Source organism: Cryptomeria japonica, chromosome 10 (genome assembly GCF_030272615.1).
Source record: "Cryptomeria japonica chromosome 10, Sugi_1.0, whole genome shotgun sequence".
Classification (NCBI taxonomy): domain Eukaryota; kingdom Viridiplantae; phylum Streptophyta; class Pinopsida; order Cupressales; family Cupressaceae; genus Cryptomeria; species Cryptomeria japonica.
The window spans coordinates 190,150,189-190,178,062 of record NC_081414.1 but is presented as its reverse complement, the minus strand read 5'-3'; the positions used below and the strand labels follow the sequence as shown (position 1 = coordinate 190,178,062).

Here is a 27,874-nt window from a genome sequence, read left to right as displayed (position 1 = left end):
AAGGGTTAAATCTATTCAAACTCTTCCTCTGCCATCCAGTAAGACCATTGTTCATTCCTTCTTTGGTAAAGTAAATTTTCTGCAGAGATTCATTCCTAACTTTGCAGAGAAGACTCATCATATCATGGATATGATGAAGGGAAAGATTGTTTTGCATTGGAATTCAGAAGGAAAAGTTGCATTCAATGAAATCAAGGATGCAATTGCTCATGCCCCTGTGTTGGTATGTCCCAACTACACCAAGGAGTTCATCATGTATAGTTATGCTTCTGAGCATACTATGTCTGCTATTTTAATGCAGAAGAATTTAGAGGAGATTGAATCTTGTTGGTGTAAATAAATATTCATTATCGATATTATTACACTTAAGTTAACTTAGGATAATGCATCTCTTTGTAGTTTGGATTTGAGACACTTAGGGAAGTGTGCACATAGGGATAGAGCTTGTAGGAGAAATTCCACCTTTTGTGGTCTTGTTTTGTTGTTACACTCTACATTCGGTGGGTCATCCACCTCTTATGGAATATTATATTACTTCTCCTACCTACCCCTAATATTTCTTACCTACCCTTGTTTCTCATTGAGCCACATGTCATGATTGTGTGCTCGTACATCCATATGGCCTTGCCTATATAAGCAGGCCTATATTCATTGTATTGGTTAATTCAGTTGATCATTTGCATATTGATGAGAATACAGTTCATTCTTGTCATTCTATTGTCTCTCTTTTTATGATTTTCATTGTGCCCTTGATCTTGGCAAAATCCTACATGGTATCAGAGCCATTAGGGCTTCATTGATTGGTTTTTCAAGACATTTTGGAAGGCTTCTATTTTTGGATTTGAGGAACAAGCATTTTTTAGAGGCATCCTAGAGCGTTTTTTACCTCACCATTGCGTCTGAGAGGCCATTTCCATAAAAATTGTGTATAAACTCGACCATTTTTTGCGAAAATCGACTTTTGGGGGTGGAAGAATCTTTTGCCCAATTTAGGCGATACAGTACGAAATTTTCAGATCTATAAAAAAAATATTATTTTTTCCAGTTTTGAAAAGTTTATTTTAAAGAAACAAAAAAAAAACATTTAAAAATATACAAAAAAAAAACGAAGGGGATTTTTTTTCCAAAAAAAAAAAAAAATTTATGGTTTTTGGGAGTTTGCAGACCCCCCTGCCCACCATACCTTTCTTGTAGGTCATGCAGCTCCAGCTCCCACACAAGTTCCGACAACTTAGTGGCCATCGCCCAGCAGTACCGCCCAACGGCCACCACCCAGCAGCACCACCGGCAGTCCGCGGTCACCGCCAGCAACACCCGGAGCCGCCACCACCCGAAGCTGCCCACAGCCACCGCTGCCCACTACATGCCCAGCTCCCGGGAGTTCTGCGCGCTGCCCAGCTCCCGCGCCACCCGCCGATTGCTGCCCAGACCACAGTCGGGACCTCTCGATCTCCCCGTCGGTCATCGCCCAGATCACCGCTAGGACCTCCCAACCCCACCGCCTGCACCTCCCGCCAGCCCTTCGGCAGCCACCACCAGCCCTCAGGTAGTCCTTCGGCAGCCACTTTTCAGTCGCCACCAAAAGTTTTTGGTCGCCGCCAACATTTTCGAGCCTCCGTCAAAACTTTTCTGGCAACCGCCAACAGTCAGCGTCGCCTACTTTTTTGCACAGTCAACGCCCATTCAGCGCCACCTGGATTTTTTGCATAGTCAGCGCCCAGTCAGTTTTTTGGAAATTCACAGACCCCTCTCCGTTGAGCTGTTTGGTTTTTTGGGCAAACTTTGGAGGCTCATAACTTGCTCAATTTTGCTCCTTTTTGGGTGCATTTTTTTTTTATTTGGGATAATTTTGCATTCTCTTCACAGTGGTGTGGTTATTTTTTGGTTTTGGTGCACATGTTTTTCATAATTTTTGGATTCTCTCAGTTGTACCTATCCAATCCCCAATTCTGCAACTTCAAAGGCCTTGTTTGAGCTCATACGACCTCCTTTTTAGGTGTCATTTTTTTTAAAATGCATGTTTTTTTGTCTAATTTCATAATCAATGATCAGATTTCAGAGATTTGGAGTAGAAGTTGTACTTTTAGATATTGGTCTTATTTGGCCTATTTGGTACTTATAATTTGCTTGGATCTTAGTTTAGATCTCTTGCACTATTAGTTTGAGTCTCTGTTGGTCTTATTGAGGCAGTTGTAAAATTGAAATCAGAAGCCCACTTTGTCATTTTTTGCAAGTGGCCCATTGTATACACACTAAGTATAAAGTGTCAAATCATCACTTTTGGGGGGGTTCTTTGATTGAGTGAATGTGGGGGGGTGTCTTGTGTGATTATGCCTCTCTTTCCTTGTGCTCTTTCATTTTTTGTTGCAATGAATCCTCATAAGTTTCCACCTTTAACTCTGCATAATTATGCATCATGGAAAATTAAAGTATGGAGGAAATTAATGGAAAAAGGTCTCACGCATTACATAGATGGAACAATAGCAGCACCACCTAATCCTAAGGTTGATCCTAATGCTCAGTTAGAATGGCTCACTAAGAATTGCATGGCTCTTGGAACTTTGTGCAAGTATGTATCAGATGACCTCATTTTTCACATTGAGAAGTGTACAACAATAAAAGAGGGTTGGGATATGCTTCAGAAATTATATGGTCAAGTTGATGAAATCAGAGGTTACAAAATTGACAATGAGCTCACCAAATTGGATCCCAAGAGTTTTGATACAATCCAAGATTATGTCACCAAAGCAAATGAGCTAAGAGAAAAGCTTAAGGATTGTGGAATTGACAAAAAGGATGCTCAATTGATATTCAACTTGTTGGACAAGCTTGCACCAGAATATGCAGCATTTGTGTTTAGCTTCCATGTTAGGTCCCGCAGACAACTGAAAGGGGGGGTAAATCAGTTATCTAATAAATTCAAACCAAAAAATAATTAACCAACTTAATGCTTAATGTCGGTAAACCAGTTAAGTATGTTGGTAGACAATGTTAACAGTAAATTGCTATACCGGTAAGGATTAATGCATGAAACATAAATATAAAGTTGTCCACAACACATGACACCAATATTTGTACGTGGAAACCCTGTAAGGGAAAAAACCACGGTGGGAAACCTTACCCACAATCAGATGATACTACTACAGATAGTAAGTGTACAAAAGGGGTCTGCACATGCAGAAAGGCCAACAGCCTAGAGCTCACTGCTCAATCACAAATGGGAGTCACACTAACTACAGTTGGATGGTTAAATCCAATAAGAATGTACTGCTCAAAATAGCATCTTCATATGCTGGATTCAGTACCGGTGTAATGCTGATATGCTTCTATAAAAACCTAACTTCACCTTCAAATGATGTCTTCATGTATACCTCTGCTTGATCTCACATATACCTTCACTCAATTCTTTTTCCCATTCCACACTTGATCTTACAAATAAGATCTTACATTTATACCATACCCTAAGACCAATTTTAGTAGGTCGGCTCTACAAGATATTACAATAAAAATATTTTACAAATAATATAATATCCGATGCAATAACTGATTAAACATGTTGATTTAATGCATTTACAACAATAATAAATCATCTCCATAGCGTGCCATGCTGATCTGGAAAAGATAAACCTGTCAGTGTAACCCTAGATAACCTAGTCCTATTTGCCGGTAAAAGCAAATATGCAAATATGAATATACCCTAGATAAACTAGCTCTAACTTGTTTTCCATATTGACATTCCTTACTAAATTGTATTATGAAGTACTAATTTTTACCATGCAATCAAAATTTATATGACATAGTCTCTTATGCCATAACCAACTTTCATCTATATTCGCAATTAAGCATGCCTTTTCACTGTTATTCAGATGAAAGATATTACCTCTAGTTTGATTACCAGTTGCAATTTCCAAGCCAGTTCTATTCATGATTTTGCATTTTCCATTTTTAAATTGTAACTGAAAACCCTTCTCAACTAATTGACCAACACTTAAAAGATTATGCTTTAATCCTTCAACATAGTAGACATTATCAGTGTTATGTTTACCATCAAGAGATATTGAACCCTTACCTTTGATTGAACAGGCTTTGTCATCTCCAAATCTTACTAAACCTCCATTGTATTCTTGAAAGTTCAAGAATTTACCTTTGTCTCCAGTCATGTGATGTGAGCATCCTGAGTCAGTAATCCATTCATCCTTTGATTCAACTTTAGCTGCTAGGGCATGTTCTACCGGTTGAGCAATAGGTGTCAGTTGATCTTCTGTTATAGTAACAAAAACCCATCCATTGTCTATTGGATCCTCATTAGAATCATCAGTCACACCTTCATCAGCAATGTAACAAGATTTGTCTTTGTTCTTCTTAAATCTGTATCTCTGATATTCAGGATTAGGCTTGTATGTTCTTCTAGCTTCTTCTCTTAGTCTAGCATGTCTATCAGGGCATCTTGAAGCCATATGACCAATCTTATTGTAGTTTAAACATTTAAAGGGCACTTTACCTTCATACTTACTTCCAACTGGACCTTTTGGCATTTTCCTTGCAAATAGTGCTTCAAGTTCTTCAAGCTCTTCATTCTCCTTTCTGGTTTCTTCAAGTTCTCTTGCATAAAAGGCTCTCCAGTCTGATTTGTCAAATGATGGAGCAGATGATGTTGATACTTTAAAGGCCAAATCGGTATTTATAGTAGCAATAGGACCAAATTCCTCAATTTCAAAAGCTGAAAGTTTTCCAATCAATGTATCCCTAGTTACTGATGTATTAGGCATTGTTCTCAACTCATTTATAGTAGTAACTTTCATTTTATATGTCGGTGGCAAACCTCTTAAGATTTTTGAAACAATTTCATCCTCACTCAAAGTTCCTCCACAACATTTGATACCCAAAACAATTTCATTTACTCTTTCCATAAAAGCAAAAATCCTTTCATCTTCTTCCATTTTTAGATATTCATACCTGACTCGGAAGCTTTCAAGTTTTGCAATTTTGACTGTGGAATCTCCTTCATTCAGTTTTTCCAAATGATCCCAAGTAGCTTTAGCAGTAGACCTATCTGATAATCCCATGATTTGTTGATCTGATAATGCGCTCAAAAGTGCTTCTCTTGCTTTGCAATCATTCTCTTCATCTTTAGCTAAGGTAGTTGGAGCAGTCTGACCAGCTACAACAACAGTATAACCATTCTTAGTAACTTCCCAGATGTCTTTACCGATGCAATTCAGATGTGTCTCCATTCTGATCTTCCATATCCCATAGTTGGTTCCATCAAGTTTAGGACTGTCCTTCCTGAAATAATTAATAGACATTGGATCTCCTCAAGTTGTTAAACTTCTGCAAAAGAGGACTAAGCTCTGATACCAATTGTTAGGTCCCACAGACAACTGAGAGGGGGGGGTGAATCAATTGTCTAATAAATTCAAACCAAAAACTAATTAACCAACTTAATGCTTAATGCCGGTGAACCAGTTAAGTATGCCGGTAGACAGTGTTAACAGTAAATTGCTATACTGGTAAGGATTAATGTATGAAACATAAATATAAAGTCATCCACAACACATGACACCAATATTTGTACGTGGAAACCCTGTAAGGGGAAAAACCATGGTGGGAAACCTTACCCACAATCAAATGATACTACTGCAAATAGTAAGTGTACAAAAGGGGTCTGCACATGCAGAAAGGCCAACAACCTAGAGCTCACTACTCAATCACAAATGGGAGTCACATTGACTATAGTTGGATGGTTAAATCCAATAAGAATGTACTGCTCAAAATAGAATATTCATATGCTAGATTCAATACCAGTGTAATGTTGATATGCTTCTATAAAAACCTAACTTCACCTTCAAATGATGTCTTCATGTATACCTCTGCTTGATCTTGCGTATACCTTCACTCAATTCATTTTTGCATTCCACACTTGATCTTACAAATAAGATCTTACATTTATACCATACCCTAAGACCAATTTTAGTAGGTCAGCTCTACAAGATATTACAATAAAAACATTTTACAAATAATATAATATCTGATGCAATAACCAATTAAACATGTCGGCTTAATGCATTTACAACAATAATAAATCATCTCCATAGCGTGCCATGCTGATCTGGAAAAGATAAACCTGTCGGTGTAACCCTAGATAACCTGGACCTATTTGTCGGTAAAAGCAAATACGCAAATATGAATATACCAATGATTATTACTTCAAAATAAAGTGTCCACATGATGTCTTCAACATTACCAAGTGTCTTTCATATCATTCCAGGTACCGGTGAACCATGTACAAGTAACTGTTGCACAATTTACTGTTTGCCGGTGAATGTTGTTGGATCTCCAAAGTAGGTGTATTCAATAGGTGTTGACATCAATGACAAAACCATACCAAAATACCAACATTCCAAACTCATCATTTTACAGTGGGGAGTTCCTATGTTATGCCTTCATTTGACGCTTTCACAGAAATGTTGATATTGGAACAATCTAAGTTGTTGAACATGTGACTTCTCAAGTCTTCAAAGTCCAAGGATTTGGTGGCTAATCAAGGGAATCAAGGAAGTCAAGGCAAATATTTCAACAAGAAGAAGAAGCACTCCAATTCTAAGCCACAATAGGAAAAAGGACAATCATCCTCTCCATCACAAGGCATTTTTTCATCCTCTTCCAAGAAGGGGACACCACCTAAGAAGGATAAACCAACTTGTGCATATTGCAAGAAGTATGGTCATGATGAGCATCTATGCCACACAAAGCAAGTTGATGAATTAACTAATCTTCTTAAGAAAAACAACATCAACTTGCCATCCGCCTACACAAAGAAGGATTCATCTTCTTCCTCTTCCTCACATTCTAAGGGAAAAGGGCAAGCATTTGTGGCTACAACAGGTTCTTCACAGCAATGGCTACTTGACTCGGGTGCCTCATATCACATGGGTTCTACAAAGGAGCAATTTTCTTCATTGGAGCAATCTAAGGTACCTCACATTTACATAGGTGATGATACACAAGTAGAGGTTGAAGGAAAAGGTTCAGTTGACATGAATGATGGAACCAAATCACTCACTATGGGAATGGGAAAAAGGTTGAGTTTACACCAGATTCAGTTGTGGTAAAGTAACTTGATGATGATGTCTTGGTAGTAGTGGGAAAATTCAATGACAACTCAAGACTTTATTCATTCTCCCACTTTGTGCCAAGTTCACCTTCTAGGGCCTTTCTTACTCATTCAAATTTTGAAAGTAAGCTATGGCATGAGCGGTTTGGTCACCTCAACTACTGCTATCTTCAGCAGCTCGGCACTAAAGACATGGTCACAAGTCTACCTCAAATTAGTTTTTCAGAGGGTGTATGTTTAGGTTGTTCCATGGGCAAGCATCCCAAGGAGAATTTTGATAAAGGGAAAGCTTGGAGAGCTTTGGAAGTTCTTCAACTTGTTCATAGCGATGTAGCAGGTCCATTTCCAGCACCTTCATTTAGCAAGGCTCTCTATGTCCTTACCTTCATTGATGACTACTCTCGCTTCACTTGGGTCTACTTTCTCATTCATAAGAGTGAAGTATTTGACAAGTTTCAGGACTTCAAGACTTGTGTGGAGAAGCAATCTGGGAAAGTGGTCAAGATTCTTCGCATAGATAATGGAAGGGAATATGTGAACAAGAGACTTGAGGATTTTTGTACATTTGAGGGGATTGATCTTCAGCATTCTGTAGCATAAACTCCATAGAAGAACGGAGTTGCAGAATGCAAGAATAGAACACTCAAAGAAATGGCTAGTTGTATGATTCATGCACGTTCTCTTGATCCCGCCTTTTGGGCAGAGGCTATCAGTTGTGCCACACACATCCAGAATCGGGTTCCTCACAAAGCTTTGCAAGGCATTACTCCTTTTGAAGCTTGGGCTAGTAGGAAATCGATTGTGAGACATTTCAGAGTCTTTGGGTGTCCAGCATGGGCTCGCATTCCTCCGTAGAAACGCAAGGCATTGGAACCTCAAAGTCGGCCTTGCATATTTGTTGGATATCCTGAGGGTGTTAAGGCATATAGATTCATGGATCCTAAGACACATGAGGTGTTCATTGAGAGGAGTGTTCACTTTGAGGAAAGCTCTCCTAACTTAGCCTCTCTACCTCCTCCACCTTCGTCCATTGTGGATAGTGATGCTAGTGATTCAGATGATGAGACTCCTTCAACTCTGACTCACAGGGTTACACCTCCGTAGGGTCCACTTGTGGTTGAGGAGCCTCATTCTCCACCTCCACCTAGACCTCGTTGGGCTTGACAGACACTTGAGTCCATAGGTTCTCTTGTTAGGGATCCTTTAGATACACGGAGAACTCGATCACAATATCAGGATCTTCCACATGCATTTATTGCTACCGCTTCTGATCCACAGACATTTAGGGAAGCATCAGGGGTTCCTGAGTGGGACCAAGCTATGGAGGAAGAGTATAGTTTCTTGATGAGGAACAACACATGGGATTTAGTCCATCTCCCTAAGGGGAGAAAGATGGTTCGATGTAAGTGGATCTATCAGACCAAGTTTGCAGTGGATGGTAGTGTGGATAAGTACAAGGCTCGGCTTGCTGCAAAAGGTTTCTCCCAGATAGAAGGTGTTGACTATACTGAGACCTTTGTGCCCATAGCCAAGATGAACTCCACTCACTTGACACTTGCTATTGCTGCAACTCATGGTTGTGTTGTACATTAGATGGATGTGAAGAGTGCTTTTCTTCATGGTGATCTTGATGAGGAGATTTATATGGAGCAGCCACAGGGTTTCATCCAGGATACTTCCTTGGTTTGCAAACTAAGGAAATCTCTCTATGGCCTTAAGCAGGCCCCCGGGGCTTGGTATGCCAAGATGGATTCCTTTCTTCTCTCCGCAAGGTTCACCAAGTGTCATTCTGATTTGAATGTCTACATTTTGTGATAGGATGACTCTCACTTGATACTTGTGCTCTATTTAGATGACTTGATCATTACAGGGAGTATTGCATCCATCATTAGCAGGGTCAAATATGCTTTGCATGACCGATTTGCTATGACTGACTTGGGTCTTTTGCACTACTTTCTCGGGATAGAGATTTCGCAATCACCTTCCGGGATTACACTATCATAGCCTAAGTATGCTCTTGATCTACTTGCCCGCTTTCATATGGTTGATTGTAAGCCTATCCCGACTCCCTTTCTTTCAGGAGTCAAGCTTGAGGCTCATTGTTCTTCTCCACTGGTTAATGCCACTTTCTATCGTCAGCTTGTGGGTATTCTCATCTACTTGACCCATACACGCCCAGATATTTCATTTGTAGTTGGCATGGTTTCCCACTTCATGCAGGAACCACATGAGCTTCATTGGAAAGCCGCCAAACGCATCCTTCATTACATCCAGGGTACACATCACTATGGGATTCACTATGCAGCAAGCATAGGCCTTCGCTTGGTTGGTTACATAGACTCTGATTAGGCTGGCGACCTTGATGATCGTAAGTCTACTTCCAGTTACAGTTTTCACCTTGGTTCAGGGCCCATTTGTTGGCAGAGCAAGAAGCAACATGTTATTTCTCTCTCTTCGACTGAGGCTGAGTATCAAGGCATTGTTAACACAGTGACTGAGACCATTTAGCTCCAGCAAATTCTCACAGAGTTTGGGTTCACCACTCCACGGCTGATAGTTCTACATTGCGACAATTAGAGTGCTATTGCAATCTCGAAGAACCCGGTCCAGCACCAGCGGACCAAACACATCGAGATTCATATGCACTATATCCGAGAGCTGATTCAGGAGTAGGTCATTGATTTGCAGTATTGTCCTACAGTGGAGCAGGTTGCTGACATATTCACCAAACCTTTCACTGAGAGTAAGTTCCAGCAGTTGCGAGCTCTCTTGGGGGTGCGGGATGTGTCATTAGGGGGGGTTAGCTGACTTCTCCTTCCTCTCCTATGGGGGGGACTTTTTCCTCTTTAAGGTTTTGTCCTTCTTCTTTGAGAGTCTTTTGTACTTTCATCTCTCTTTTGGGGGGGATTTCCCACTGGGTTTTCTCCCTTTCTCCGTTTGTGAGAGATTTCTTTGCATAGTTTTGCTTGCATTTGCATATTGTACATGGGTGCCTATCATGGCCTAGTAGCCAGGACCCATCTTGCATTGTTGACTTGAGTCTTCATTCCCTTAAGTTGCACTTAAGGGGGGGTGTTGGTGTAAATAAATATTCATTATGGATATTATTATACTTTACTTAAGTTAACTTAGGATAATGCATCTCTTCGTAGTTTGGATTTGAGACACTTAGGGAAGTGTGCACATAGGGATAGAACTTGTAGGAGAAATTCCACCTTTTGTGGTCTTGTTTTGTTGTTACACTCCACATTCGGTGGGTCATCTACCTCTTGTGGAATATTATATTATTTCTCCTACCTACCCCTAATATTTCTTACCTACCCTTGTTTCTCATTGAGCCATGGTTCATGATTGTGTGCTCGTACATCCATATGGCCTTGCCTATATAAGCAAGCCTATATTCATTGTATTGGTTAATCCAATTGATCATTTGCATATTGATGAGAATACAATTCGTTCTTGTCATTCTATTGTCTCTCTTTTTATGCTTTTCATTGTGCCCTTGATCTTGGCAAAATCCTACAAATCTCCTATTGCTTTCTTGAGTTGTCCTTTAAAGTCTCATGAACTCAAGTATTCCTCTATTGAGAAGAATGCCTATGCGGTTGTTAAAGTAGTCAAGAATTTATGTTTTTACATCCTGAATTCTCATACCATTGTGTTAGCTCCTGATACATCAGTCAAGTCTATCTTGACACAATGGGAGTTTCGCACAAAAAGAGGGAATTGGATTTCCAAAATCCAAGAGTACAATTTGGAGATTAGGCCTAGAAAGCTTGTTCGAGGAAGAGGACTTTGTCAGCTCATGGCAGAAGGGTTTCCAGAGGAGCAAGAATTGGATGATTCTGAAGATGTTCCCAAGGTGTTGTTTGTCAGTACTACTGATGAATGGTATTCTAATATAGCATTTTTCTTGACTTATGGTGAATGTCCACAATATTTGTCGTTATAGGAAAAAAGGAGTATCAAGTTGAAAGCTGTGAGATTTGTATTATGGGATACTGGTTTGTACAAAAGAGCAATAGATGGTACTTTCCTTCGTTGTGTTGACAAAGCACAACAAGTCAAATTGCTAGAATCTTTCCATGATAAGGATTGTGGTGGTTATTTTTCTGCACCCGTGACTGCTCACAAAATTTTGAGAGCTAAGTATTATTGGCCTACGCTCTTTAAAAATGCTTTTAGATGGGTGCGTAAATGTATACATTGTCAGTAGTTTGTGGGTAAACAAAAATTTGCAGCGTTACCATTGAAACCAGTGATTGTTGAAGAACCTTTCCGGCAATGGGGTATTGATTTCATTGGTGTGATCAATCCTTCTTCAAGTGCAGGTCATTCGTATGTTCTTACTGCTACAGACTACTTCACCAAATGGGTGGAAGCAATACCGGTAAAGAATGCTACTTCTGAGATAGTATGCAGATTTCTCAAGGAGAATATTATTTCTAGGTTTGGTGTTCCACATAAGATCATGACTGATAATGCAGCCATATTTTCTTCCTCTGAAATTACACAATTTTGCTTTGAATATGGTATTTTGTTAACTCATTCATTTGATTATTACCCCCAAGGTAATGGTTAGGTGGAATCAAGTAACAATAATTTGATTACCATTATTCGCAAGCTTGTGGAAGAAAATCAAATCTCTTGGCATAAGGCTCTTTTTGATGCTTTATGGGTGGACAAAATTACACCCAAAAGGGCTATTGGTATGTCACCATTTTAGCTTCTTTATGGGATCAATGCATAAATACCCGTCACTTTGGAACATCCTACTCTGAAATTGGCTAAAGCAATTGAAGATCAAACTTTTGAGAATGCTTTAGGCAAGAGTATCATGTACCTTTCTCAGTTAGAAGAACAAAGAACACAAATGGTGGATCGGATCACTCAACACCAACAACAAGTCAAAGTCCTTTTTGACAAAAAAGAAAAGCAAAGAAGATTCCAAGTTGGTGATCATGTGTTTCTCTGGGATAAGTGAAGGGAACCGAAAGGTTTACATGGAAATTTTGACTCTCTTTGGCGAGGACCTTCACTATTCACCGTATTGCTGGAGAAGATATTTATCTTGGCTTATCGTGATGCTACACCATTTGCACTACCTTATAATGGTCAGCATTGAAGCATTATGTTGAATGAAATTTCAAAGTAACTTCTTGTAAATAATATTTAGAGCCATTTGTTATCCTCATTTTTGTTTTCAAAAATGAAGGACCATTACATAAAAATTTTGTCAAAAAATGAAAATTTTACTCTATGGCATGCTTCCCGAGGTAGAATTTTGATTCACCCTTAGACTGGCTTAATCTTCAGTTCATCCTCGAATCACGTTTCAAATTTCATCGCGTTATGGGTTCGTTTGCTATGTCTTTCCTTCAATTTCAGATTTTTTGTCCCTAACTGCAGGTGGAAAATTTTCCTTGAATTGCAAGTTTTAATGTTTTTCTTTGTTTTAGTCTTTGTAAGGAAATTTTTGGCTAATTATAAGTGTACTTTATTGAAAAAAGAGCTTGTAACTTACTTTTTGTTTCCCCCTTGATGTTTTTTGGCTTTTTCGGTCATAATAGGGATTTTTTGGATAAGTTACAAGTTAATTTTAAATTACATATTTAAAGGTCACTTGTAATTCTTTTGTAAAATCCCTATTTTAGTGTCTTTTGCTTGTAATGGGGCTTTTATTCTCCTATTGCATGTGTTGAGTTCTGATTAATTAGAAAAATAGGTTTTAAGGACCCGAAACCTTTGATAAAAAGAACAGATAGTTCAGTAAAGAACAACTAGATCAACATAAAGACAACATACAAAAGACTAGCAAGAAGGCCAGTAATCCAAATGCACAACAAAAGACTAGGAACGACAAAGCATACAAAACCAAAAAAAGACCTAGTCATCTAACAACACCTACAAAGACTTAAGAAGATCAGCAGGCTTGATGACCAATAGGTCATAATTTGTTGAACCAACTTTGAGCTCTTCGATTTCCTTGTTTGGTTTTTTCTCCCCCTTCTTGCCTTTGGTCCTCGTTCATGGTCCTTGCACATCTCCCATGCCTTCCATGTCAGGTTCCTGCTTCAAGAATCCCTTCTCATTCTCCAGCTTACTAATCAGGATTTTGATGTTGTCAACCAAGGCCTTTAGAATGTTATAACTTTGTTTAGCAATGCTTCTGAGACAGGTATCAATTTTGTTGAGTATGTTTTCAGCATTCACCATTCTCTGGTCCCTAACAATTTCATTGTTTTTTATTTCCTCTAGGGCCTTTCCACTTGCTCAAACCTTGGGTTTAAGGTGTCCCTAATCTCTTCAGCTCTGGCAATAGTCTTTCCCAAATCATCAACATACTCAGCCATGGATTTACCTTTGTCTCCAAAATTTGAACCCTATGAGTTTCTTGTTTTCCTCCACAAATCTTTCTTGTGACTGTTTATGAGCCAGTCGAGGGTATCCATAAACCCCTTCAAACCCTCAACACAAGGGTTTCAAGGGGGGGCTTTTTTCACTAGCCTTGGCCCGATCAGTTTTGGGGACTTTTCCACTGGTAATCTGATCGACATCACCACCAACACTTTGGTTGAAACCATCCCCCGTAATCTCCTCCTCAACTTTTTGGTCTACATCAGAATCCTTGCTCTACTCTTTGTCCTCCGACTCCAGCTCAAAATTGCCCTTCCTTTTCTTCTTTTTCCTTTTCTGAAAGGAATATTTAGGTTTCTTCTTCCAAGGGGATGAAGAGTCATCCTTTTCAAAGTCCTTAGAGACCTCCGAGGAGGAGGAAGAGTGAATCTAGAAGACCTTCTCTTTGCTTTTTTTCTTTCCCTTAGAAGAGGACGACTTAATAATCACCTATTTTCTTTTCTTACCAAATTCAACCTCAGAATCCTCTAGACTCTCCTCAGTCTCACTTTTCAAATCACTGTCAGAATCCTCACCCATAGAAAAATCAGAGTCTAACCATTCCTCCTCAGAATTGGAGATAGAAAGTTGGGGGCACACGATTTGATTAGCTTTAATATGATCATAGATTAGAACCATAAAACCTTGGTGCATAGTAGTGTCTCCCTTAGGGTTCTCTCTATGGGCTTTGATAGTGGCATTCATCGAGCAAATCACGAAATAGGGTATGTTAACTTTGTCTTCATACCTGAAATGATTGACCAGCACGAAATGGTAGCCATAAACTTTGGTAAATTTGCCAACTAGAGTGATGTAGCACATATTGCAAACAGAACCTCCCTCCAAGGCATAGCAAAAGCCCTGGGAGGGTAGTAGGTTTTGCTAAGCTTAACCAGGTATTGCATGTGTTGAGTTATTAAAACTTGTTGTAGGGATTTTATTTTCCCTTTACAAGTTATTTATAACTTGCATATCTCTCTCCAAAACCCGATTTTGCCTTGTTGAGAGAAAAGTAACACTTTAAACTTGTAATATGGGAATTAAAACCCGATTTTCACTGTTACATGTAAAATGAAACTTGCATTTCTTTTCCAAAAACCCGACCAGCTAAGGAAGGCGATTTTGTTGGAGATTTGAAGCAATTTTGTGGAGATTTTTTGGGAGAGAGAAGGTGTTTTGGATTCCTCCCTATTTTGATGCCTTTGCAAACACATTTCACGCCATTTGGGGTTTATGATTGTTGGTTTTTTGGGTCTAAAACAGCAAACATGTGTTTCCCAAATCCCATGTTTTGGTAGATCCAAACTCCACGAATCTTCCATCTCCTAAATCATTTTGTCTTCCTTCACCTAGGCGTTGAAGTTGGAGGAAGATTTGACCAGTTCTTGTGCCATTAAATTTGCATTTGGTGCCACGTTTTGTTGCCCATGGCATTTTGGTAAAAACGTGGCTAGGGTTTTGGAATGCGGTTAGTCTCAATTTAAGAGTTTTCTTCCCTTCTTTCAAAGATTGATCATCTTTTGAAGAGGCATTTCAGATTGAAACAAGGTATGATTTCTTTTCTTTTCTTGTTTCATTTTCTTGTTTTCTTGTCTTCTTGTTTTTTCCTTTCTAGTTGTAAATTTGTGTATATGTTTATTTTGCCCCAAAAATCGGTTTTTGTGAGAGAGATTTTCCCCTTTGTAAATAATTTGTGAATTGCATTGTTCTTCCCCATTTTACCTCTTTACTTATATTTGAGATTTTAAATCCCACTTACAATTTGGATGAAAATAATTGATCTTCCCTTATGGTTATAACAATTTAACCATCTTCTACTGAAATTCCAAGTTGCAAAGATGAAAAATATCCATCCTTCCAAATTCAAGTTTTTAGAACCAGATTGCATGTCCAAAGTTCTTCCCATTTTCTTGAAAATGACATTTCCAAAACCTTCCTATTTTTATCCATCCATATTGCTTATATCCGTACTTTCCGTTCACGTCATTTCCCACAAGTCTAAATCTCATTTTTCACTCATTTCTCCATTTTCCGTTTTACAAGTATACTTGCCTCCGGGTTTTAAAAATCCAATTGCATGTTCATTCTTCCCAACTTATATACTTGTAAAACTTTCCCCAAGATCTAAAATTGGTCAAATTCAAATTTTCACCATTCCTATTTATTTCCCATCTTTCTCTCACAAAGTCGTGAAGTGCAAGGGTTGGGGTTCTTCCAGGTTGGGATTCTTCCAAATTGAAGAAGGAAAAATGGTAGTTGCAACTGATTATGATGTTGCCTTAACACTTTTAAGTCTCCATCGCAGTATACCAGGTTATCCTTCAATGTCATATTTACCATCCTCTCCTATTCCGAAGAAGATGAAGTATAAATATGACAAGTACCAGAATGAAGTTTCACCTTCGCAAGTTTCCTCCCCTTTGGCTCACATAAAAGACATGGAGATAGGGCATGTGGACATGTCAAAATTCATCAAGAGAGTGGAGGATCCACAGGATAGTAATATGTAGCGGTTGTTGGACAGGCACATTCATCATGCATCTTCTTTTCCAATGGCTTCCCTAGAACCTGGATTTGTTCTCGCTTGCGCCCATCACTTTGACAAGGAGACAAGAACCATTAAAAATTATGATGATGAGGCAATAATCCACCTTGATGCAGATACAATTGAGAAAGTCTTCAGAATACCACCAACACCTGTTTATATGGAAATTTCAAAGGATAGTGCAACCGAGTAGTATGTTAAGAGGGAAAAGGACTACAAACGTCATATTAACAAGTGGATTCATGAGCCACAAGCCGCCTTCTCAAGGTGGGCTAAGTTACATACCGCTCTGACTTTAAGTGGGAAATTGGAGACATCATAACTCTCCTCAACGAGATGATGGATCTTGAACACTCTAATATTTTTGAACCCTGGATGTATCAATTTACCATGTTCATAAGGTAATCCCTTCATATTTCATGGCGAGAGATTAGCAATGATGCTTTGTGCGAGCAACTTGCACGAGTCCCTACCACCATGACTTTCTACATGAATTCATACTTAGTGTATTTGGCAGCATCACTCAGAAATTTCCCTGGTCTTTCTACCAAGGGTGATCGCTCGCTTATACCTATGTGGGAATATTATGATCAACTACCTTTAAAAACTAGCAGATTACATTTCAGAAGAGTTCAAGATACATTCTTTAGTTATTTCATGTGCCAGTTTCACAAGACTCTAAAGAACAAAAGGGTGTCAGATGAAGCATGGGAAAGAGTTGGATGCTACAGTGGGCAACCATACATGCTCCCTAGATACCCAACTGATAAGATCATTCTTATGGAGTTGGGAAGACAAATCATGGTTGTGCATGCTCATCAATCTATCAGACATAAGGTCGGAATGGGGATTTCTACAACAAATCCATTGAAAATTGGCCGATATTCTCTTGTCACATCCGTCAAATCCAAAGCTATGGAGACTAAGATGCAAGAGATTAAACTCAATAGGTTTAAGTCTATGGTAGATTTTGCTTACCGAGGTATGAAGGAAAGGATTAAAAAGTCCTTTGTGCACGTGCATTGTATTGAGGATATCTAGGTAGATCTCCATACAGAAATGGAAGTTTTCAAGATGGACTATTGCAGGCTTACTGTTGAGTAGACTATTGATCTGAACGTGGTGGACATTTCGCAAGGAATGATTGATGATGGTCATGTGCTCAATCCAGAGTACATCTCACGAAGGGTTAAGGAAGCCCCACTTCCTTTAATCCAATGGTGGTATAAAAAATATATGTCCATTCTTGAAATTTTTCATCCTATCTTGGCTAACATCAACACTTGGGTCAAAGGTAATGGTGTTAGACTCATCAAGATCAAGGTTGGGAAAGAAGATGACTCTACCAACCCTCTTGGACGTAAGTTTGAGATTTAGATTGACAACAAGGAAGGTGCATCATCGTCAGGCACCAGGATCAAATTATGGGTTAGTCGGGCAATAGTGCTTCCTCCTGAGGAGGCGACAGTTTGTGGAAAGGAAAAGTCTCGGTTTCACATTCATGTGATTGATATTGATAATCCAGAAGAAGGACAACAATCAGATGATGCTTCTAAGTCTCTAGATTCAGACTCACCTCATGAGATTCCTTCTTCAGTTTCCATCGAGACACCTCTTTCTCCTCCTGACATAATAGTGGAAGAGTCTCCTAAAAATATCATTCCTACTTCAGTAGTTGAGCCGCCTCCTGATCATCAACAAGAGGGTTTGCTGGAAATTCCTGAGGATACTCCTGCATGTATCTAGTTGTCAGAGATTGCTACCTCTACTTTTGGCTTTGAAGAATTTATGAGGCAATATTCATGCCCATTGGTTACAGAGCAAACCATGGTCAACATCCAAATAGATACTCCTCTGAGGGTTACCACGGCTGTTCAAATAGAAATTGCTTCTCCTTCACCTTTGACAACTACTAGTGGAGAACTAGTCATTTTACCTCCATGGCTTAGTTCTTTTACCCCAAAGAGGAAGAAGCGGGAAATCTCTCCTGATGTCTTTGACTATCAGCAACTCAAGTAGTCTTGGCCCAAGGTTGCTAAAAAGGCCAAGATAATTTCAAGAGTGACTATTGATAGCAATAAGATGAAAGTGGCAGAAATTGTTGAGCCCCTTGCGAATAAGCCACGTGAGGAAATACAAGTTGTTGATTACAAGGTTACAAGGATAGAATTGGGCAAACAAATGCATGAGGTCGTCAAACATGATGCCTAGCAATCTGTAGCCTCACTAGTGCAGTGGTATGATGAACTTCTAGCAAAGAAATACAAGCTAGAAGAGGAGAATAGGTAACTTGTTGCAGTTGTTCATAAAATTACAAGACTTGCTGGTGAAGGGAGTAATCCTACAAGTTCTTCTAGTTCCCAAGACTAAATTCGAGGAGTTGAAAGAGCTGCTCAAAAAGTACAAGCATTGTATTCTTCAGTGGATCAACTTCATGATCTGTGTGCACAATTGTTGAAAGACATTTTCCAAATGATGTCTAAGTTGGAGACCATCGAATAAAAATTGAATCATACCTCCGACACTTTCAAATAGAATTTGGAAAGGGTTGAAGGTAGTTTGACAATTTGGTGCATCATGCCCCAACAACAGTTGAGTGTTCTTCAAAAGCATGCCATTATTGCTTCTAGGGTCATGTACTTGGAATTTGAAGAACTTCTGAAGAATAAAGCCCTTGTTCTCAAATCCCTCATTGATGAGATTGATGATGCAATGAGATTGCAGGGTGAGGTATTCCAAGGTATTGTTTCCCATTGTGAGAAGGTGTCTTGCAATAGAATGAGTCAGAATGGAGAGTTGATAGCAGAAGAAGAAGTGCTCACAGATCTACAGATGAGGATTCATAATGAATGGAGGAGCGAACAATTCTCAGCTGCTTCAATTCAGGATCTGATGAAACATCAAATCTTTTTTCACAAAATCCAGCTCATCTTGGAGAAGAACGACTCTATGCTTCTTCGATGCCATGATACCATTGTGAAGACCATTGCTATTGCCAAGAACACCCACGAACCGAATCCTGTTGAGCTGCGAATGATCATCCAGAAGTTCAAAGGATTCATGTCTTCACATGCTACAGCTTAAGTGTTTTTCAACACTTAGTTGTATTTTTCCAGAATTGTAATCTCTTAGTTGTAGTCAAGTCTTTACTTGCACTTTTGTAATTACATGTAAAGCAACTACAAGTTGTGTTCAGTTAGGACTGTAGTTGGAATAAGTCTCAGTTAGTTATTGAATAAGTCTGGGTGGTTGAGAGAATCTCTCAAGTTAGTTAGGATCCTCCCACCTTTTTCTCAAGGCTCCTCTTCTATAAATACTTGGTTCTATTCTAATCTTTATCTTTTGGAAAGCAAGCAAAAACTCTGCCAAACTTATAGCAAAGAAGTCTTTGAGCTTCCATGTGTGAATTCAAGAATTGAAAGGAATAGAAGGAAATTGCTAAAGCTTTGAGTCTTTGTGCTACATACTTGAGTTTGTGCTCTATATTATCTTTCTTCCAAGTGTTTCTTCAAAGAACTTAATCAAATTTGATTTGCAGTCTTTGTGCTGCAAGTATTTGAGGTTAATATAAATTAGAATAAATATTCTTTTGAGAGGAGTTGTAAGTATTTGTACTTGCACTTATTCTTAAGAGAATTTAGAAGCATATTTTGTGAGAAATAGTTGTGAGTCTTTGAGATTATACTACTTCCCATTGTTTTAAGTAGAAAAGAATAAGATATTTCAGTCTTTGAGCTGTTATAATTTGTTCTTGATAGCGTTAGTATATAAAAGGGTAGATAAGACTGCATACAATCAAGACTTTGAGCTTGATACATTTGTCTCATCCCCAAGGAAGTGATGGAAGTCTTTGAGCTTTCAAGAAACTTCATTTCCTTTCTCTCATTTCATTTCAAAAGTTGTTACTGTTGTTTTATGTTAAATTGCTATCACTTTTTTATGAAGAGAAAAGATATTGGCTTTCTTGAAAGAAGAAAGGCTAGTGTCTCATCCTATTTTATTTTTAAAGTTGTAGTTAAATAGGGGGAGCCTTCCCTTAATTAGGAGATTTTTACTCACACGTTGTGGTCGAAACCACAATTTTGTATATTTCCCCAAGTGTCCAAAATTTTCAACCAACATGTTGTAGGGATGCCCCTTTGAGAAAATATTGGACTAGCATGTGGTTTCAATAGTGTTTTTTTAAAGGAATGAGTCGTCAAAAGAAGAGGGTCCCAATTTGAGAAAAGGAAACGAGGTCCATCATTCAAAATATTGTTTATCATTCTTCCACACACTGGTGGAATAATTGGAAGTGGAGTCCAAACACTATTTTATGTAGCTACAAGTCATATCCTGGTTATTATTCGCTTTCTCCATACCTTCCTATTGTGCCCAATTTAAGCTTGAGATGTCATTTACAATTTTTGGTGTCGATTTGGAAATGTTGAATTCTCAACATTTGGTCATTTATGTTAGAGCTTGAATTCACCTTATTTTCCTAGTGTATTATTTTCCAAGGCTTGTCTATAGGGTCAAGGATTCTTTATATGGATATCCAAGACCCTCGTTGCCCTTTTTGTGAGTATAAAAAATCATCCAAACACCAATTTTGGTTTTATCCTCAAGCTAAACAACTCTGGAATTGAATTCATGACTTCTTTCAACCTTTCTAGTTGAAGCCTTTTTCTTGGCATGTGGATCTTTTGGGGGATTGGCCTTGCATTCGCCACATTTTTTCTCATATTTAGCATGCTTTCAGGTAGGAGATTCTCTTCGATATTTGGAAAGAGAAATTTTCCATTTTTTCTCATTGTACTATTGATTAGCTTGTTTAGCTTTACTCGAAAACTATCACTTGTTCTAATATTTTTGTATAGATCTAGTTGCAAGACAACAAGGTTTCCCTAGAAGTAATCCACCTTTCGAAGCTACTCAATCACTGGGGAATGCCCCTTGCACTATTTCCATAGTTCCATTGTCTTTATCCTTTTCCCACAATCATTATCCTTCTCGTGGTTGTTGGAGAGGCAACAGTCTCTCAACTCATGATACCTAGGCCCTTCAACCTCAAGCTTCTCCTCACCATGAAAATGGTCACAAAAGTGTGTCACAGCCTAGTTGATGGTGCTTTTCTTTTCCTCCCCCTCAGGGTGCTACTTCTAGGTGGCCTTCTATGGGTGCCTCTACGTAAGTTGGTGGTACTTTTGGGTGGTTGACTATTAACTCCTCCAAATGGTTTCGTCAACTAATGTTGGCCATTTGCTCAGCTAGCACTAAAGAGAAAGACAAAGAAAAAGAACAAGAATTTGATGAGGGGTGGGATATCCTTAACGTCACTTTGGAACTCATTGGTGTATGGAGCATGTTAGGTGACTAGGATCCACCTCCTCCTCCTATTATTGTTGTTCTTCCTACCTAGAAGCTTTTATTTTATTTTATTTTTTTCGATTCTGAGTTCAACCTCGGTTGACTCTCCAAGTCTAATCTTATATCCACCCATCTTATTTTGTGAATGTATACTATTATTTCCTAATTGCTAACACATATTTATATTTTAAAAAAAAGTTATGAAATTATGTGCAACATTCTACAAGTGGCAGTATGACAAGCAAGTATCATTGTGTTATTGGCCAAATATTGGCACATCAACAAGTGGTAGAAGCCATGCCAAAAAGGAAAGAACTTTGAAATGTTTGATTATGTAAACAACACATGGTGTATTGGTGCATCACAAGGACAATTCAAAGGTTAGTGTGTTATTGATCAAAAGCAATGCAATATTTGATAGGTGAACCAATTGGAATTTTTTGTGTGACAAAAGAAAAATGTACAACTAACAATGAAATAAAGCTTGAAGAAAGAATAACATGTCAAACTCCCATCCCAAATCATGATTCAAAAATTCAACTTTAATTCCAATTGTATAGATTTTGACATGATTATCTTTTCATTATTTTGATTTATTTAGAAAATGAGTTGGATATTATATTCTTTAAGTTTTTATAAAGAAAAACACTTATTTTTCCCAGTATTCAAGCCTTCAAGGGAAAGGATTGTTCTTTCAAAATGCAATTAATTGACTTTGCATGAGAACGCAAATCAACCTTTCACATTGGATGTAAAAGATGATGAATAAACATGTCACTTCTTGTTGTGCCTATTCAGGCCCTTTTCTCTCTACTAAAAATTGCTAGTTTTAAGTAAAATTGGCAAGGCAAATAGCTTGGTAGTATGATTTTTATGCCAAGCAAATTTCTTCATTTTTCCTTAAAAAAAGATTAAAGAGATAACTAAAAATCATAAGAAGAGTTGGCTTCTTAGTCGGGAAGTTATGTTTCAAATTAGGTTCTGCATTTGCATAAGTTTCCATGTTGATACAAAGGTGTGTGAGAATACAAATATGAATATGACCATAACCAATTGAAACAAAGTATAAATTATCCATAATGCTATTTGATGACTATGACTACAGTGCTTGACTTATGGTTATGATGATTATTTATGTTTCTCAACAGAACCTCACTTTTGTTCCTAGAACAAAGGTATATTTCTACATTCAACCAAGGCTCCATTATATCTGAATCTAGACAATGCCCTACTTTTTGTACTTCTAAGCAAGTACCTATTAGTATTTATGTTTTCAATCAAAGATCTTATTTTCATGCAAGACAAATCCATTTTACTTTTTTTATTTTTGTTATTTTGTTTGTAGATAGTTTGACCATTTGTTTAATATTATTGATTTGGTAACAAGAGTTTGATCAAAGGAGAATAATCCTATCTTTACAAGCTCTTAAACAATGCTTATCAACAGCACCCTATTAAAAACTATGTTGCATACATCAAAGAGAGTAATTTCCAAATATTCAAATCAGCAAAGTTTAGTTTTGTACATAGGTTGCAGTTCTACACTTGTGAAGATGAGTTTTGCAATCATAGAAGTGGACAAAAAAGAAAAAACAATTTTCTGAATTCCAAGACACTAATTCAATCATCTTTATTTTTTTGACATAATAACAAATCAAATTCCAACATATAAAACAATAAAAAATTATTAAAGTTACAACTACATATATTTATTTTGTTTATTTAAATTCTTAATTTTTTTATAATAATTTATCAAACCAAATTGTTTTATCTTAAATTATTCAATCTAAAAACATATATATTTTCCAATAAATATATAATATCCATACTGATATCATTACATGACATTCCCCAGACATCTCATTACATAAAAGTATAAATTTGGTACATACCATAATTCCACCATTATCATCTTTCCCTTTCCCAGCTCGTAATTAGTATCTAATCATCCAAATCAAAGAGAAGACATGTTTCACTACGCTCTAACATTAACTTAAAGAGACAAGTAAAAGCTACAAGTGAATTCAAAAGATATTCCCCTTGGCTACAAAGATTTGGATTCTCTATACAAATTCCACTAGAAAAAGCAAATAAATTTCATCCAGTTCTTTCAATGTCTTGTCTTATTTTTTCAAGTACAACAACTACCGGACATGACATCCTCCATTTTAGCCTCTGCTTTTGTGTTGGCCAATTCCCAAATGTTCAAATGTCTAGAACAAGCCAAGAATTAGTTCATGGAAATCAACATTTTCATAGCTGTCATGTTATATAGAATCTGTTCAGGGTGATTGATGACATTAATGCGACATGTTATGTGGTATTATGTTAGATATTATGTAGGTTTGAGGAGACTGGACCTCATGACTTCATACTTTATCATAAAAAACTCTCTTCAATTGAACCAGAACCCCATCCCAAAGATAGTTTTTTATTATTATCTTATAATACCTTTCAGTATAGTTAAGACTGAACCTCATGATCTCATATTTTATCAGAGAAAACTCTCACCAATCAAAACATATCCCCACCTCATATTTTACCAGAGGAAGAACCAAACCCCCCACCCCCAAAGATTTTTTTATTATTATTACCCTAACATATTAGGGAGTGCTCAGTGAAGTAACATATAAGTAGCACAATGCATAGATATTGCATTGATATAGATATCCGTGATACCAAATTTGTCTAATCTGGTTGGAACCTTATGAACAGCTCCACCCCTTTACCATTATTAATGTTGGGATGTTAATTGTTGAGGCCACTCTAGGTAACGTGGCTTTACTTTCTAGTTTTCCAACTACTATTCACCTACCAAAAATCAAAGCTCCAACTCGAGATACATTCAAAGTTTGTCTCTAGTTCCTGTACGATATCATTCATTCAAAGATTCTTGGTTATGGAGTTCCGAGTAGCACACAATCCACAAAGGAAATCCTTACAAATCCATCCTGAAAGCCCAAAAACTAATAGGTAGACAGTGATGGCCGTAATGGACTCATTTGGGCTTCACTTGTTCATAATAATCTCCCTATACAATGCACTGGTTTGTAATGCCATTGTTCCATCATCTCCATCAATGGATTCATGGGAATGTAGCTGCGCTGCAACTGCAAGCAATACTAACCCTGTAAGGGCAGGTTACTGGCCTTGGGATGCAAACTCATACATGCCCACATGGAATATCAATGCTTCTCTGTATACCCATCTGTTCTATGCCTTTGTAGATCTGGATAACCAGACATTCACAGTGACTGTGCCCCAGGAACAACAGCAGATATTTGAAGGTTTTTCTGCAACAGTACAGGAGGTCAATAGCTCTGTAAAGACACTTATTTCTATTGGAGGTGGTTCCAGCAATGCAACATTGTTTTCAATAATGGCATCCAATTCTTCACTAAGGAAAAGTTTTATAGACTCTAGTATAGCATTGGCCAGAGATAATGGATTTCATGGATTGGACTTGGATTGGGAATTCCCTGCAACACGTACTGACATGGACAATTTTGGGTACTTGCTGGATGAATGGAGGGATAAAGTTCATCTGGAAGCCTTGACTTCAGGCTTGGAACCTCTGCTACTGACAGCTGCAGTGTATTTTTCTGAGCATTTTTTTGATGGGGAAAGCAGGGACTATCCTATTCAGATTATTGCAGATAATCTGGACTGGATAAATGTAATGTGCTTTGATTATCATGGTTCCTGGGATACATCTCACACAGGAGCCCATTCAGCTTTGTATGATGTTACCAGCCATTTAAGTACTAATTATGGTATTGGGTCCTGGTTAGATTCAGGTATTCCTCCCAACAAAGTAGTCATGGGAATACCAATGTATGGGAGATCATGGATGCTTAAAAACAAGGAAAAGGTGAGAATAGGATCCCCTGCTGTTGCTGCAGGCCCAAGACAGAGATTAAGCAACCAGACAGGCTTCATGATGTTTTCTGAAGTTGATCACTTCATTAGGAAACATAATGCTACTGTTGTTATTGACAATTTTACTGTCTCTGCTTATTGTTATGCTGGAGATGTGTGGATTAGTTATGACGATAAAGAGACTGTGGACTTGAAGACCAAGTTTGCCAAAGACAGAGGCCTGTTGGGATACTTCTTCTGGGCAGTGAGTTATGATCACAACTGGACACTCTCAACACAAGGTATGTACCATGGCATGGAATGCATTTTGGACTTCTTATCTGCTATAAATCTTAGAATTCTTGTAATGGGAATGTTGTATTTAATGCTCAAAATTCTTGGTTTCTGCCATGATTGTGATCTAAGTTCAAGATAGGTTTGGTTTTCGCATCCTTCTCATGGTTTACTAGAAACAAGTTTAACGAAAATTTGCATTAATAAAAGAATTGTATATGATATTGTTTTCTGGATTCGATTGTGTGAATGTTTTTGCAACAACGTTTTGGATCACAATCTGATGATGAAAGAGTGCATAAAAGAGTGCATAAGAAGATTAAAGAATTGTATCTGAAGTTTAAGGTGAAGTTTAAGGTCACTCTTTGTAGCTGATCATCAACAATTTATGGATAAGGAGTACAGATTGGATCTCCTAATATAGATAAGTTATGGAAAAATATGTTTGTTTTGTGTGTAACAGCTTCAGATGCATGGGATAGATACTGCATTCATGAACAGAAGAGTCATTCTTTCATCTCTCCTGTTGCTGCTCCCTCTTACTCTCCCTCTCTTTCACCATCAACAGGCTGGCAAGATGGATCATCTAATATTGGTGCCATGGTTGGTTCTGCAAGATCCATTATATATACATTCAGCTCTCTTAGTACTTCTTATCTTCTTCCGATTGCCATCATTCTTTTGTTGGGATGAAAATTCCATCCTGTTTGTCATATTTTATATTTCTGACTGTTGTTTCAGGAAGATGCTGACCTTAATTTTCATTCTAGGACTAACATAAATTTGTCTCCATTTAGAAGCATTTCTTCCAATTTTCCTATTATTTTTTTCCTATTATTTTTGGCAATGAGTGACATGTAAGAAGTGAGTTTGACATCGAGTGACATGTAACGAGTGAGTTTAACATTGTAATAAAATGCAAGATCAATTGGATGTTATATTTTTCAACTGGGAAATCTTACAGTCATGGCGACTATCAATATTCCCTGGTAAAATCTGGAGATGTATTATGATTTAATATGTATTTGTTCAATAATGTGATTGAGTATATGATGAGGAAAAAGATTTGAGAAGATTTCTTAAATTTTAATTAAGAGGAATCACAAAGTGATTGTCTTTTGTATTATGGCTTTCTATATGTATCATGTTATTGTCCATAAGATCTTGTATTTTCCGTTTCAAAAATAAACATTTTTTTATATCGGTTTATTAATTATGTGATAAGCAAAAAAAACTTGATAAGATTACCTTATGTGCAATATATGTTGTGATATGTCATTCTAGTATATTTTTTAGTCATTTTGACATTAGAAGCCATTGAAGATGTGGCAACATTATTTTTAGAGGGCCTAATCATGCATGGCAAACATCGTGACCTTTCTTAATGGAATTTTTTGATAGAAATCTAAAAGGGTGGATAGTCTGATGAGAGATGTCAATATACATACAATAATTTCAACTCAATATTTTATGTTTGCACAAAGTCAATGAATGAGGTATAGCTATTCAAAATACTTACTCTTGAATTGTGGTCAATAAATCTTAATAAAAAATATTTTAAAATTATCATTTAAAGTTTAATAAATAACCTTAATATAGAAGTATTGAAATCAAACAATATAATCATGAAATCTCCTATTAGATCCTTGCATACATTCCACCAAATCAGAAATAATTACCTTAAGGCCAATATTTTTTATTAAGCAGGAAACAAGGGTCTTGACCCTTTACAAGGACTTCCAAAAGGCAAGGCAAAACAAATCTAGAAGGCAAGGCAAAAAAAAAAGAGGTACGACTACAACCAAGTTGTCAAAGCTAGAAAAAGCATGACCAAAAAAAGAGAGTTGCAACTACAACCAAGCTATCTAAACAACAACAAAGAATTGGGACCCTAGAGGATCCCAACTAGACAATGTTAAGTCGAGGATGAATAGGTCTTTTGCCCAAAACTCAAGTATGAGTTTGGGAGAGAGAATTAGGAAGTAGGAAGGCCTTTCTTCCTCCTTAGAACATTCCAAGAAACATTATCTTTGATTTCTCAACAAAAGGAGTGTACAAGTTAATGGTGAACTCTAAACACCCCAAGAATAATTGCTAGACCAAAATATCTTCTACAAGAGAGAAAATGGTAAAAATATCTTGTTTGATTATGGATGATTGAATGAATGATTGAATATGAAATGTAGGATGATATGTCTTTCTTATAAAGACAAGGTTGAGATATAGAATTAGACAAAATCATGACATTATTCTTAATCCTATGTTTTTTATTAAGGAAAATCAGGTTTTAAGGGACCCGAAACCCGCTTACAATACGA

The 27,874-nt window shown here is 37.6% G+C and overlaps 1 protein-coding gene across 1 annotated transcript; it reads left to right on the top strand.

Moving 5' to 3' along the window:
- Window positions 1-23,817: 23,817 nt before the first annotated feature.
- LOC131079138 (class V chitinase) lies at window positions 23,818-26,667 on the top strand. The gene is made up of 2 exons (XM_058017030.2): window positions 23,818-25,564; window positions 26,020-26,667. The coding sequence occupies exons 1-2, from the start codon at window positions 24,388-24,390 to the stop codon at window positions 26,247-26,249; spliced, it is 1,407 nt and encodes a 468-aa protein (XP_057873013.1). The 5' UTR covers window positions 23,818-24,387; the 3' UTR covers window positions 26,250-26,667.
- The last annotated feature ends 1,207 nt before the right edge of the window (window positions 26,668-27,874 follow it).